Source organism: Danio aesculapii, chromosome 17 (genome assembly GCF_903798145.1).
Source record: "Danio aesculapii chromosome 17, fDanAes4.1, whole genome shotgun sequence".
In the NCBI taxonomy this organism is placed as follows: domain Eukaryota; kingdom Metazoa; phylum Chordata; class Actinopteri; order Cypriniformes; family Danionidae; genus Danio; species Danio aesculapii.
In genome coordinates this window covers 43862382-43876879 of record NC_079451.1, presented here as the reverse complement: position 1 = coordinate 43876879, position 14498 = coordinate 43862382, and the positions used below count along the sequence as shown (strand labels likewise).

At 35.4% G+C, this 14498-nt stretch overlaps 1 protein-coding gene across 1 annotated transcript in view; it reads left to right on the top strand.

Moving 5' to 3' along the window:
- akap6 (A kinase (PRKA) anchor protein 6) overlaps window positions 1-14498 on the top strand; it is a 324063-nt gene that overhangs the window by 263364 nt on the left and 46201 nt on the right. The window contains 1 exon segment of the mRNA XM_056476530.1: window positions 7114-7260. Coding sequence (XP_056332505.1) covers window positions 7114-7260 — 147 coding nt within the window.

The window sequence follows — 14498 nt, the reverse complement described above, 5'->3', positions numbered from 1 at the left end:
CTGTATTTATTTTATTATATACAGTTGATGAAAAAATTATTAGACCAAGGAAATATATTATTATTATTATTGTTATTATTAATTTTTATTTATTTTTATTTTTTTCATTTTAAATATTTTCTAAGGGCTGTTTAGCAAGGAAAATTTCACAATGTTTCCTATTATATTTTCTTTTCTGGAGAAAGCCTTGTTTTTTTTTAGTTTGACTGAATAATAATAAAAATTATTATTTTTTAAATGCTAAGGTCAATAATGCCTCTTTAATTAGCATAGTAAGGCCTTTAAATTGCACTAAAACACTAAGGCCCAATCCCAATTCTACCCTTTAGGCCTTCCCGTCAAGTAGGCAGCCCAGAGACCTTCAAGTGGGAGGGATTACACCACAAGTAGGTTGGGTGACCTCCAAGTGGGAGGGACTTAATCCACAAGTAGGTTGGGTTTAGGTGGTGTAGGTGGAGCAGATATTAATAAAACACATCAGGTTACTGTGAGGTTGAACACACTCGAAACCAAGGCGTAAAAATATTCCCAGAGTACCCCAGCTACAACGGCAAAATGGCTGCACACGTAGTCAAAAGATAGACAAATAAGTATTTTTTGTTATTATTATGAATTTTTCCAACAAACAGGTCATGCTTTGAATAAAAGGATAAAAAAACCCTGCTAAATTTCGCTATGTATAATCCATACAGTCACCAACTCCTGTATAGTAGTCCCACAACATACTTTCCCATCTTACAATCAGTGATACTCGAATACTGTGTCAGAAAAATGACCTTTTTACAGTGTCGGGTATAATGTTAATGTTGTTTTCATGGGTTTAGATTAATATGGCTACGGTGTAACTGCACAGTACAGTTACAATCTTATTGCACACCCATTATGCGAATCTCCCATTCCACCACATCCCAAAGGTGTATTGAGTTGAGTTACTGCTGCCTTTCTATCAGCTCCAACCAATCCAGTCATTCTCCTCTGACCTCTGGCATCAACAAGGCATTTGCGCCCACAGAACTGCCGCTGAATATGTTCTCTTTTTCGGACCATTCTCTGTAAGCCCTAGAGATGGTTGTGCGTGAAAATCTCAGTTGATCACCAGTTTCTGAAATAATCAGACCAGCCCGTCTGGCATCAACAACTATGCCACGTTCAAAGTCATTTAAATGATCTTTCTTCCCCATTCTGATGCTCGATTTGAACTGCAGCAGATTTTCTTGACCATGTCTGCATGCCTAAATGCATTGAGCTGCTGTTGTGTGATTGGCTGATTAGAAATTTTCGTTAACGAGCAGTTGGACAGATGTACCTAATAAAATGGCCGGTGAGTGTATATAATCATTATATAATATATTTGATGAATTTGTTAAATACATTAAATTCTTCAAAATATAACACCGAAATAATACATGTAATATTTTAATTACTCATAAAAATACTTAAATTCATACTAAATATACTTTAACATTTGCAATCCTTAATATTTAATTGACTCAGAGACTTAGACATTTCATCATTCACTCCTTCGGCTCTGCATCCCGAAAGCATATCAAACTCCATATTTTTGCACCTCTGAATCAATTTGTAAGTCATCAGCTCCCGGTGTAAGGTTTCACTTACGGCTGATGCATATTCAGTTTTTTCCTCAGATGGATTCCCTTTTCCTTCGTGCTAAACATCTAATACGGCAACTTCAGTGGATAATCGCAGAAACACGAAATGGACTTTTTTTTTTCTTTTTTCTCCCTTCTCAGATTCATTTCAGGCCGAAAGAAAGATGTTATTACTTGGTTTTTGATTTGGGGACAGTGTTGAATCCGTCATTGAGATGAGGGCCCGTCGGGAGGCCCAAAGCGTCCCGCGAATTCTCAATTTGGGCTGCTGACGTGTGAAGGTGTGCAGAAAATGATATGAATATATACGCCCCCGTCTGCGCCTCGCCTCACAGAGCCGTACTTCTGTTGTCTCAACAAGTTACAGAGCCTGAACAAACTTTAATTTAATGGATAAGATGAATCTGCGAAACCGCATTAAGGCTGTTCATGTGTGACTGCGTTTTTGCTGACATTTCCAGACTGGCGTTCATTAATATGTGAAATGAATTAAACGTACCGGGGCTTGTTGATATTTCATCTATTTCGCAGCCATCTTTGCTCACTATTGCAGTTATTAAAAGTGTTCTGATGTTGAAAGACTGTTAGTAAAGCTGCCTGTTTTCTTTTCATGTGATCTCAAGGGCACGTCTGATGGGTTACATTAATGCTATTACAATACAATTGAAAAAAATATATACAGACAGTTGAAGTCAGAACTATTAGCCACCCCCCTGAATTATTAGACCCCCTGTTTATTTTTTTTTCCCCAATTTCTGTTTAATGGAGAGAAGATTTTTTTCAGTACATTTCTGAACATAATAGTTTTAATAGCTCATTTCTAATAACTGATTTCTTTTATCTTTGCCATGATGACAGTAGGGCGACACAGTGGAACAGTAGGTAGCACTGCCGCCTCACAGCAAGAAGGTCGCTAGTTTGAGCCTCTGCAGGGTCAGTTGATGTTTTTGTGTGGAGTTTGCATGTTCTCCCTGTGTTCGTGTGGGTTTCCTCCGTGTGCTCCGGTTTCCCCCACAATCCAAAGACATGCACTATAGGTGAATTGGGTAGGCTAAATTGTCCATAGTGCTGGAAGGGCATCCACTGCGCAAAACATGTGCTGGATAAATTGGCGGTTCATTCCGCTGTGGCGACCCCGGATTAATAAAGGTGCTAAGCCAAAAAGAAAATGAATGAATGAACGATGACAGTAAATAATATTTGACTAGATATTTTTCAAGACACTTCTATACAGCTTAAAGTGACATTTAAAGGCTTAACTAGGTTAATTAGGCAGGTTAGGGTAATTAGGCAAGTTATTGTATAATGATGTACTGTACTGTAGACTATCGGAACAAATGTAGATTAAAGCGGCTAATAATTTGACCTTAAAATGATTTTTAAAAATTAAAAGCTGCTTTGTTTCTAGCCAAAATCAAACAAATAAGACTTTCTCCAGAAGAAAAAATATTATCAGTCATACTGTGAAAATTTTCTTGATCTGTTAAACATTATTTGGGATATATATATATATATATATATATATATATATATATATATATATATATATATATATATATAAAGATTTAAAGGGGGGCAAGTAATTCTGACTTCAAATGTATATAAAAAACATATAAATGGCAATAGTGTTAATAAAAAATCTAATTAGAAAAAATATTTTTATTTATTTATTTATTTTTATTCATTTATTTTTGCAGTGGTGCCAGAAACGTTTTTGATTCCAAAAGAACATTAAGAGCAGTTCTTCATAGAACCATTTTTATTACTTTTGTTTTTCTTTGCTTAAAGAACGTTTAAAAAAAACTCACTGTAAAAACTCTCTTGTGGAGGAAAAAGATTCCATAGATGTTGATGCCAATAAAGTACCTTTATTTTTTAAATGTGCAAACATGTTACCATGAGAATTTAAAAATACTATTAAAAAGTGTAATTCAACATGACAACAGAAAACTAATTTAACCGTTAACCATATTTGGTAACTTCGTTTACAATAATTTCAGTATGAATTTTATAAAAATTTTTTAAGTCATAAAAGAGGGGTCAGTCGGCATTTCTGTGTGGAGTTTGCATGTTCTCCCTGCGTTGGCGTGAGTTTCCTCAAGGTGCTCCGATCTCACCTGAGATCTACTCTTAACTAAATGCTCAGAAATCTAAATATATATTCATACTCAAAAAGGTAGGGGGGGCTCAGTGGTTAGCACTGTCACTTCACAGCAAGAAGGTCGCTGGTTCGAGTGCCGACTGGGTCAGTTGGCATTTCTGTGTGGAGTTTGCATGTTCTCACCATGTTGATATGGGTTTCCTCCAGGTACTCCGGTTTCCCCCACAATCCAAAGACATGTGCTGTAGGTGAATTGAATAAACCAAATTTGGCGTAGTGTATGACTGTGTGAATGAGTGTGTATGGGTGTTTCCCAGTACTGGGTTGCAGCTGGAAGGGCATCCTCTGTGTAAAGCATATGCTGGATAAGTTGGTGGTTCATTCCGCTGTGGCGACCCCTGATTAATAAAGGGACTAAGCCGAAGGAAAATGAATTAATGAAAGTCATAAAAGTTCATAAGTCTTGTAATAACCCCAAGTTACACTACAGGGTTTTTAAAAGCCATATAAAGTCTTAAACTATCAATTAAAATTACAGTAGTAACTCAGGAACACCATAATAGCATTGGCTTGTAACAGGTGAGTCCCGTTTTGCACCGATTTTTTTTAAAAACCAAACTTTCCTGTGTTTGCTCAGGTAGCTCAGGTTAGCCGTGTTCATCAGGGTTAATGCCAGAATCATGGATTTCTGTCACACCTCCACCTCGCTGGCATCTTTTGGCCCTGGAATATGTTTTTCCTCACCGTCAATTACACAGCTGACTCTAAAGTTTTCAAGCGCCAGCTCCTTGGGGTTAAGTATGCAAATCAGCCTATCTAGGTTGCAACGAAGAAAGTGACTCAAGGGCCAAAAAGTCAGCCATGCACGTAGGGAAGGTTAGCATGATGCTTCAGCTCCTCATCGCTCCGGCATCCTAATGACTCGGGCTATCTTTCCCTCCGTCTGCGTTCTCCATCAATAACCTGCCAGTTTTTTTAAACCAACGAGAGGACTTAAAATCAATATTTGCTGTCAACAAACAAATTGTGTAATCCCCTCTACTTTAAAGCGGAGCGTCTTTAGTTTGGCGGCCACTATTAAAAACTGAAAGGGATGAATGATTTAAAAGGATGTGTGATAGCATCTCCATCAAAACAAACGACAGTGAAAAATGAACGCTGGCCGGATGACAGCGAGGAACGGAGGGGGAAAACAGCACATTTAAATATTTAAATGCGCATCCGCCATAATGATAAATGACAACCGAAAACTAGAATCAAGTAGCTATTGATGCAGAAAATGAAATGGGGGGAGAGAGAGAGAGATGAGAGAGAGAGACTGAGGAAGAGAGAAATTACCCAAAAAAAAAAAGGTGTCAAATAGCATCACTTTCATCTTTTACTGTATGTTAGTCCAGCGCTTGAACAGAAATGTCAGAGTTGTGTTGAATTGATGCTGAAAGTGACTGTTAGAAATGAGCTGACCCTTACAGACAAACCACATGAGCTTCATATGTGCAATCATAAAATCATCTGTGAATAACTCATGAAATGTGGTATTGGAAAACACTACCTGACAAAAATCTTGTCGTCGATCCCAGTAGTAAGAGCAACAAATAATAACTTGACTTTTAGTTGATCATTTGGAAAAGTGGCAGAAGGTAGGTTTTTCCTATGAATCATCTGTTGAACTGCATCCCAATCATCAAATACTGCAGAAGACCTATTGGAACCTGCATGGACCCAAGATTCTCACAGAAATCAGTCAAGTTTGGTGAAGGAAAAATCAAGGTTTGGGGTTATATTCAGTATGGGGCGTGCAAGAAATCTGCAGAGTAGATGGCAACATCAGCAGCCTGAGGTATCAAGATATTACATTACAAACCACAGGAGAGGGCAAATAATTCAGCAGGATAGCGCTCCTTCTCATACTTCATCCTCCACATCAAAATTCCTGAAAGCAAAGAAGATCAAGATGCTTCAGGATTGGCCAGCCCAGTCACCAGACATGAACATTATTGAGCATGTCTTGTGTAAGATGGAGAAGGCATTGAAGATGAATCTAAAGTATCTTGATGAACTCTGGGAGTCCTGCAGAAACGCTTTCTTTGCCCTTCCAGATGACTTTATTAATAAGTTATTTGAGTCATTGCAGAGATGTATGGATGCAGTCCTCCAAGCTCATGGGAGTCAGACATAATATTGATTGTTTTTCCACTGCACCATGACTTTATATTCTATACTGTACATTATTTATGTTAAGTGACAAGACTATTGCCTAAGCAAAGTCAGACTTTACTGTCCTAATTAAATAATTCAAAATCAAGACATGATCATATTTTATTTTGGTCAAATAAGCGTAATCTAGAGGCCTTTGTCTTTCATATAAGCCACTTCTGATACCAAATGATCCACTAAAAGTCAAGTTATTATGCATTGTTCCTAAAAGTTGAATAGGTGACAAGACTTTTGTCAGTTAGTGTATTTCGATTTTCCAAAAGGAATCCTTTTACTTGATTTGGTCAGTGTTATCGACTCATTTTGAGGGGACTCCAGTATGCTTTTTCCTAAATGATTTTTCTAACTTGTCACTCTCACTGCAACAAAATAATTTACTCTTAAGTTTTAGCTCAAAATACCATACAAATGACGGCTTTTAACTCTTTGAAACTGCCCCTTTTAGACTTTGATACTAATTGTGCATTTTTGGTGACTGACACTTTAAATTCAAATGAGATTGTGCTCTTTTTGAAAAAGGGCAGATCTACAAATGCCTATGTGTTAGTATCCGCTTGTTAAGTGTGACGTCACGCGAAGCGGCTTCCGGGTCAAATCGCTTTATCAAACTGTATGGGGAGACTACTTAAATGGTAATAATAAACATTTACAAAGCGATGTATTACTTTTGAAAATCCCGATTGATATATTTATATATAAATATTTATATAATATAAATGAATAAATAAATGAATATTTTCTCAATTTAAATGAGTAGTGCCTTGGACCCGGAAACATGCCTGTGTTTTGCATGTGGATTGCGGCAGATTCAAGAACAAGACTTATGTTCTATGCTAATGAGGGAGAGATCATCACTAATGGGTGGGGCTTCCCCCTCTGATGACATGTCAAAAAATGGAGTTTTGTTTTTATGAAGTGTGATTATAAAAATGAATACAATTTTACCATCAGAAGCTGGTTATATTTACAGACTGTTGCCACACAACTGTGTTAACACCTCTTATAGAAGTGATTTTGCACAATAGGTCCCCTTTAATGTATCTTGTACATAATTAGATTTATCAGCCATTCAAAAAATGCCAAAACGTTTTAAATACTCGTCTGATATACTAGTTTGAGTCTGTCTATAACCAAATCGAAAAGCCAATCCTAAAACTCTTCTTTCTTGCTTGTGTGTTTGCACAGGGGAACAGTGTAGAAATGTCCATGTGGCTTCCCAAAAAGACTCATCTTCTGGGCTGGTCTGAAAGTCTGAAGAGAAGCGGCTCTGAACTCCCTGCTGACTTTGACCAGCGGCTCTCGGCCCTCAGGAGCAAGTGGGATCAACTCCAGGTTAGTTTGCCCTGCTGTAAATAAAACTAACAAAAAAACCCCAGAAAAAAACAAAACAAAACATGAGGCTTTTTTTTGACTTGACATTTGAGAGTCCTGCTTGGGAATTGTCTGTTAAAAACACAGAGCATCACGTCAGTGGGGTTTGCTTTATTAGGGAAAGTGTGTGGTGGTGAATGAATGTCACTACCTGAGCATGATCTCTCCTTCATCCACAACACCCTGCAGAGATCACAGACTATCCAGAACACAACTGGGAGCTGAGAATGCAAGAAAAAGTTAAAAACCGCTGCATAAATGTGACTGAAAACACTTTTCTTTTGAAAACGCATTGATGAATGTCAAAAGTAACCTGTTTTACTAAGGCTTTTTAGGTTGAACTACAATCAGGATTTCATTTCGCAGTCTTTTCAGCGTTACTGCGTCTATATTTAGGCTGTTTGCTCATATAAATAGTTTTCTTGCTCAGTAAAAATGCTGGGATTCAGTGTTTCTAAAAAAATAATCCTTTTATTAGGTAAAAATGCATTAAATTGATTAAAATTGACACAAAAGTCATTTATGATGTTATAAAATATTAGCTTTTTTATTAATTTCTTTTTTTAAATCTTTGGAAAAAGTGCATCACTACTTCCATATAAATAAATTAATAAATAATTTATAAATTAATAAACAGCAGCACATTTTTTGAGTTATTCATTTAAAATCTATATTATTCAATAAAGAATCCTCTAGAAATATAAATAAATAGAACATCTAGAACAGCCCAGGGCGGCATGGGGGAAACAAAAAAAGTGCCCCAGTAAAAGCGATTAGATTGAGATAAGATTTACTTCATGCAAGTGTATTGAGTGGTTATCCAAGAATAAAGATGTAAGGGGCCATTCACAATTCAATTCACAACTCAAGTTTGGTATTCTTTATGTGCAACTGAAACAACGTTGGTGAAAACAAATTGACGCACGTGCACAGAAAGCCATTCCCATGCACCTGATCCTGATCCCGGTTGTTTACGTACACGCTGATATGCGTCGACAAAACGAAAGTTTATATAATATGATGATGATGTTACTTTGACTAAGCATGGCTATAAAGCAGAAAAGAGGAATAATGAGTCAGGGAGGTAGACTTCATAACATTATTTTCGGCCATGAGTTGGGTCTAAGACAACAGATAATTCTATAAAACATGTATTTTTTTGTTTTCTATAGAACTGTCATAATTAATATTGATGCAAATGTCTTAGAATATCACTCCAGTTGTGTCTTTACATTGTTTTTTAGTTACATTTAGGATTGATTTCTGTTATTTTTTTAGAATAGAATAGTTGTATAATAATAATAATTATAACAACAACAACAACAACAACAACAACAATAATAATAGTATTAATAATAATAATGATAACAATAATAAACAAATTTTTATATTTATTGAAAATAAATAAATATATTTAAAAGTATTTATAATAATTATTTCAAATGTATATAATTAAAATATATATTAAATTATTTTAAATATATATAAAGTCAACCATATAGTGTCTTTATTTGTTGGGGGATGGGGAAGGGGGATGTTTGGGGTGGCTTCGCCCAGGGAGCAATTTAAACCACAACCGCCACTTAGAGTACGTAGCAGTAAAGGCATTTATAATGTAACAATTGTTTTTTTATTTAAAATACAGCTTATTTGACTTTTCAGTTCATTGAAAGATCCTAAAAACCAAGTGCAACATGTTGTCCTTTAATCCATATAAATAAATTTTTAGATTAATAATAAGAAAATATTTAAGGAAATCTGTATGTTTTTGTAAATAAATTAATATTTCTGTTCTATGCATTAAATTAATCAGTAAAGAACTTTATAATATAACAATGATTTTTACTTATAATACTGTTCTTTTGACTTTTTAGTTCAAGAAAAAATCCTGAAAACCAAATGCATCATATTGTCCTTTAAAAAAGTAGCAGCAGATCTGTTTTCAACTCTTTTTTTAAATAAATGAATACTTTTGTTAAGCAAGGATACAATAATTGCAATAATAATGCAAAAATTGACACAAAAGATGTTTATGTTGTTGCATTAAATTAGTATTTAAATGAATAAAAAAGCATTATTGATTAATGGTCCTGAAAAAAAGGCATAGCTGTTTCCATATGGATAAATAAATCCATTTATATACATTTTTAGATTAATAATAATAAAATATATAATGAAAGCAATACTTTTTTTTTGTAAATAAATGAATACTTCTCTTTAGATACTATGCATTAAATTAATCAGTAAAGAACTTTATAATATAAAAATGTTTTTTTTATATCTAATACTGCTCGTCTTTTTAGTTAAAGAAAAAAATCCTGAAAACCAAATGCATCATATTGTCCTTTAAAAAAGTAGCAGCAGGTCTGTTTTCAACTCTTTTTTTTTTTTAAATAAATGAATACTTTTGTTAAGCAAGGATACAATAATTGCAATAATAATGGAAAAATTGACACAAATGATGTTTATGATGTTACAAAATATTTGTTTTTAAATGAATAAAAAGCATTCTTGATTATAGGTCCTGAAAAAAATGCATAGCTGTGTCCATGTAAATAAATAAATCTATATAAATACATTTTTAGATTAATAATGTAATGAAATCAGTATTTTTGTAAATAAATTAATACATCTGTTCAGCAACTACACATTTAATTTATCAGTGAAGAACTTTATAATATAATCAGAATTTTCATTTCAAATACTGTTGTTTTGATCTTTCAGTTCATAAAAGAATCCTGAAAACATCACAGTGTCGACTCTAAAAATGTAGCAGAAGAACTTATTTACTAATTTAACTAAATTAACTAAATTAATAAGTTTTTCTTCAGCAAGAATGCATTTAATCAATTAAAATTGACAGTAAGAGCATTTAGAATTTAAAAAATGTAACTTTGGAGAGTGGAAGAGACTTTATAAATGGACCCAAGATTCTCAAAGATATCAGTCAATTTGGTGATTTAGAAAAAATCATGGTTTGGGGTTACATTCAGTATGGGGGCGTGTGAGAGATCTGGAGAATGGAAGGCAACCTCAAAAGCCTGAGGTATCAAGACATTTGTGCTGCCCATTACATTACAAACCACAGAAGAGGGCAAATTCTTCAGCAGAATAGCGCTCCTTCTCATACTTCAGCCTCCACAATTAAGTTTCTAAAAGCAAAGAAGGTCAAGGTGCTCCAGGAATGGCCAGCCTAGTCACCAGACATGAACATTATTGAGCATGTCTGAGGTAAGACGAAGGAGGAGGCATTGAAGATGAATCCAAAGAATCTTGATGAACTCTGGGAGGCCTGTAAGAATGCTTTCTTTGCCATTTCAGATGACTTTATTAAATTTATTGACTTTATTACGTTATTTGAGTCATTGCAGAGATGTATGGATGCAGTCGTCCAAACTCACGGGAATCATACACAAAATTATTTATTTTTCCACTGGACCATTACTTTATATTCTATACTGTACGTCATTTCTGTTAAGTGACTGGACTATTGTCTAAGCACAGTCAGACCTTACTGTCCTAATTAAATAATTCAAAATCAAGGCATGATCATATTTTATTTTGGTCAAATAAGCGAATTTCTAGAGGCTTTTGCCAGGAATTCGGTCAGGTAGTGTATATATACTTATTTTATAGTAATGCTGATAAAACTCAAGAACCAGTTTAGACCAGCTAATGATCGCACATTTATACTGCATAATTTTCCAGCAGGATAATCACCATTTCTTCCCTATATAAAGAAGTTTCTCAGCTCTCCACAGTGATATGACGCTAAATAATTTATCGCCGCTAATAAAGAGTAAACACACTCACACATGTGAATATGCATCTGCAACGCTCTTCAACATTAGCATAACAGCCTTTGATCTGAAACATGAATTTTTTGGTCGATTTTCAAAGTGTCAAACAACTCACATCTTGGCTTCCCGGTCGCAATCAAGCATTAATTAGAAATATCCATAGCAGGAATATTCTCCGCTGCTTGGCCACGGCAAACTTTAGTGAGTGGCGTGAGTGTGTGTGTGTGTGTTGAGTGGCGTCTGGTTAGGGCGCGTGCGACAGGAATAAAGCGGCAGCGGTGCGGAGAGTTCAATCCCTGCACCGCATTGCATTACGCCGTCTCTATTGCATATTAAACAAGCCTATCAAGTCAGCCATTGGCATCTGCTGTGCTGACACAAATTGTGAATTAAATGAAATTGATGTCCCCTGTCGTATATATTTATGAAGACAGACCATTCTCTGAAGTATTCTGCTTATGAAGAATTTATGATTGCAAACTGTTCCAGAGCAAAATAAAGTGGCAATAAATTCCTGTTTTTTTTCTTCAGTTTTTTTTTTGCTTGCATTGTGACCCTCCAAGGGCATCGACTTCACCTCCCACTGAGACATTTGTTACTCAGAGAAAACAATGGCTGGATCTGGATTGCATTGATGCCCATCAAATCATCTGTATTCAGATGAGTGGAGAGGACAGAGAAATAAAAGGAGAGAGAGAGAGATTCAGCTCTCTGACAGTGAAACAATGGCTTATTTGGTCTTGGTTGAAGTAAACGTGCTTGTTGAACACTTTTGTAGGGATTTTATGGCTCTATGACCTGCAGAATTTAAATAAACAAACAAAATGTGATATATTTTAAAACAAAAAAATCACTTTTGCTCTTTGTTCATACTACTTAATTAAAATGAGTTGAAACAACTCAGTTCTTACATTTTTTTGGGGGACAACTTAATTGTTTTATGTTCAATCCACTTAAATTTGTCAAAACCGATTAAGTTAAAGAGCCCCTATTTTGCATTATAAAAGGTCATATTTTGGTTTCGGGGGTCTCCCACAACAGGCTGATTTGCATGCATACATGTCAACATTGGGATGTGAAAATAAGGGATATGCCCACCATAATAAGGGATACCCCCCCCCCCCCCCCCAATCCCCAAATTACTAAATATGTTTTTCTGGAGCTTTTTTATTGTAAATAAACAGTTAAACAGTCTGTAATATGTTTTATTATTATTATTTACAAAAGAAAAAATAAATAGTATACATTAGCAGCAAATAAATTAGCAAAGAGTTTAGCTTGTAAAAAAGAATAGCTATTATAAAGAAATAGAATCAAGTTGTCAAATCTTATTAATCTTTTCTGCACTGTATAACTTACACATTTTGATTAAAGAGCAACGAATGAGTCTCATTTATTTGGATTTTTTGTTTAATTACATTAAATAACAGATTCACTTTAAAAATGCACACATCTAACCTTATAATGAATGCATTAGATTGCTTTCCTAACTTTTTATGCTCATTAGGACAAAATTAGTTCTGTTTGAAAAAGAATTTAAAAAAACGCCAAGATCGACATCTTTAGATGTTATTAATATTAATTATGTGTATATGTCTGTTCAAACACACCCAAAACCCAGACTTTCTCTCCGCTTCAAAACGTGTGTACAGAATCTGTTTGGGAAACAGTGTCTATTTATCACTATGGAGCACGTCAGCTGACAGTCACGCACTGCTACATGACTGTTTTGAGGATTGTATAGAAGGGGCGATGGCACCCATAATAAAAAGGAACGGGAATCTCGCTGTTCATGCCTAAATAAAATGATAGCACAGAACAGACTCACATTTAAGAACAAGGTGGCGTCCCTGGTGGTTCGGCGGTATGGGTTGCGTATAGGGAGGATCGGCTCTTTAATGTTTATTGCCACTTTTCATAGTAACACTGAAAATACGGGAGAAATACAAGAAAATACCATTACGGGATGATAGCAGAATAGTATAAAATATGTAAAATATGGGAGAATCCTGGGAAAAACGGGAGGGTTGACAGGTATGTTTGCATGCAAGGTCAAAAAACACTTTCATTGTCTTTTAAAATGCGTTTATTTTTACCTAATTATCCAAACGACTCCAATATCATTTGTTCAGTGATTTATTTGTTCCCAAACCCCTCCTTTGCATGAGACTAGTCTGCTGTGATTGGTCCGATGACCAGGTCTGTTGTGATTGGTTGACTAGGTTCAGCGTGAGACAAAGAGAAACGCCCACTCGTCCAGCATATGTTTCACGCAGCAGATGCCCTTCCAGCCACAACCTAACACTGGGAATCACCCATACACACTCTTTCACACACATACGGCCAATTTAGCTTATTCAGTTCACCTATAGAGCATGTCTTTGCACTGTGGGGTAAATCGGAGCACCCGGAGGAAACCCACGCCAACACGGGGAGAACATGCAAACTCCACACAGAAATGTCAACTGACTATAACCAGCGACCTTCTTGCTGTGAGACGATTGTGCTACCCACTGCGCCACCATGATGCCCATTATTAGTATTAGTTTATATTATAACTTGTTGTTATTAATAGTTTGACTTGTTTAGCCTAATCTATATGTTCTTATCTATCAATATTTATTTTATTCATCCTAATTTTAGATAAACTTTTGCGTAAATAGCTATACATATTATTATTTGTTTATTTTGTAATATGTCTATAATTAACTGTATATAATAATTATATATTTTAATTCACTTTCAATTTTTTACTATTTTATTTTATGAAAACATTATATATTTATATTTTTATCAACCAACTAGCTAAAGTTGTAACACAGGGGAGTCGGGGTGACTACGGATTGAGGATCCACGTGCAGTTTTATGAAGAATCGTCAAGCAGGCAATGGTCAAACAGGAACAAACGGTACAATGAGAATAAAATTAGTACGAACCTAGTAGCAATTGAACATCATGTCAACGCCACAACCTATTGTGTAGGTCATATACATATATAGGCCATATAGTATTGTTGCTGACCACATCCATCCCTTTATGACCACAGTGTACCCATCTTCTTATGGCTACTTCCAGCAGGATAACGCGCCATGTCATAAAGCACAGATCATCTCAGACTGGTTTCTTGAACATGACAATGAGTTCACTGCACTTAAATGGCCTCCACAGTCACCAGATCTCAATCCAATAGAGCACGTTTGGGATGTGGTGGAACGGGAGATGCGCATCATGGATGTGTCATCATGCCACGTCAATATGAACCAAAATCTCTGAGGAATATGTCCTGAACGCAAAAGGGGCTCCAACCCAGTACGAGTAAGGTGTACCTAATAATGTGGCCGGTGAGTGTATGATAAAAATAGTACTAGTTTTTAAACTATTATTACAAGCTTAAAAAAC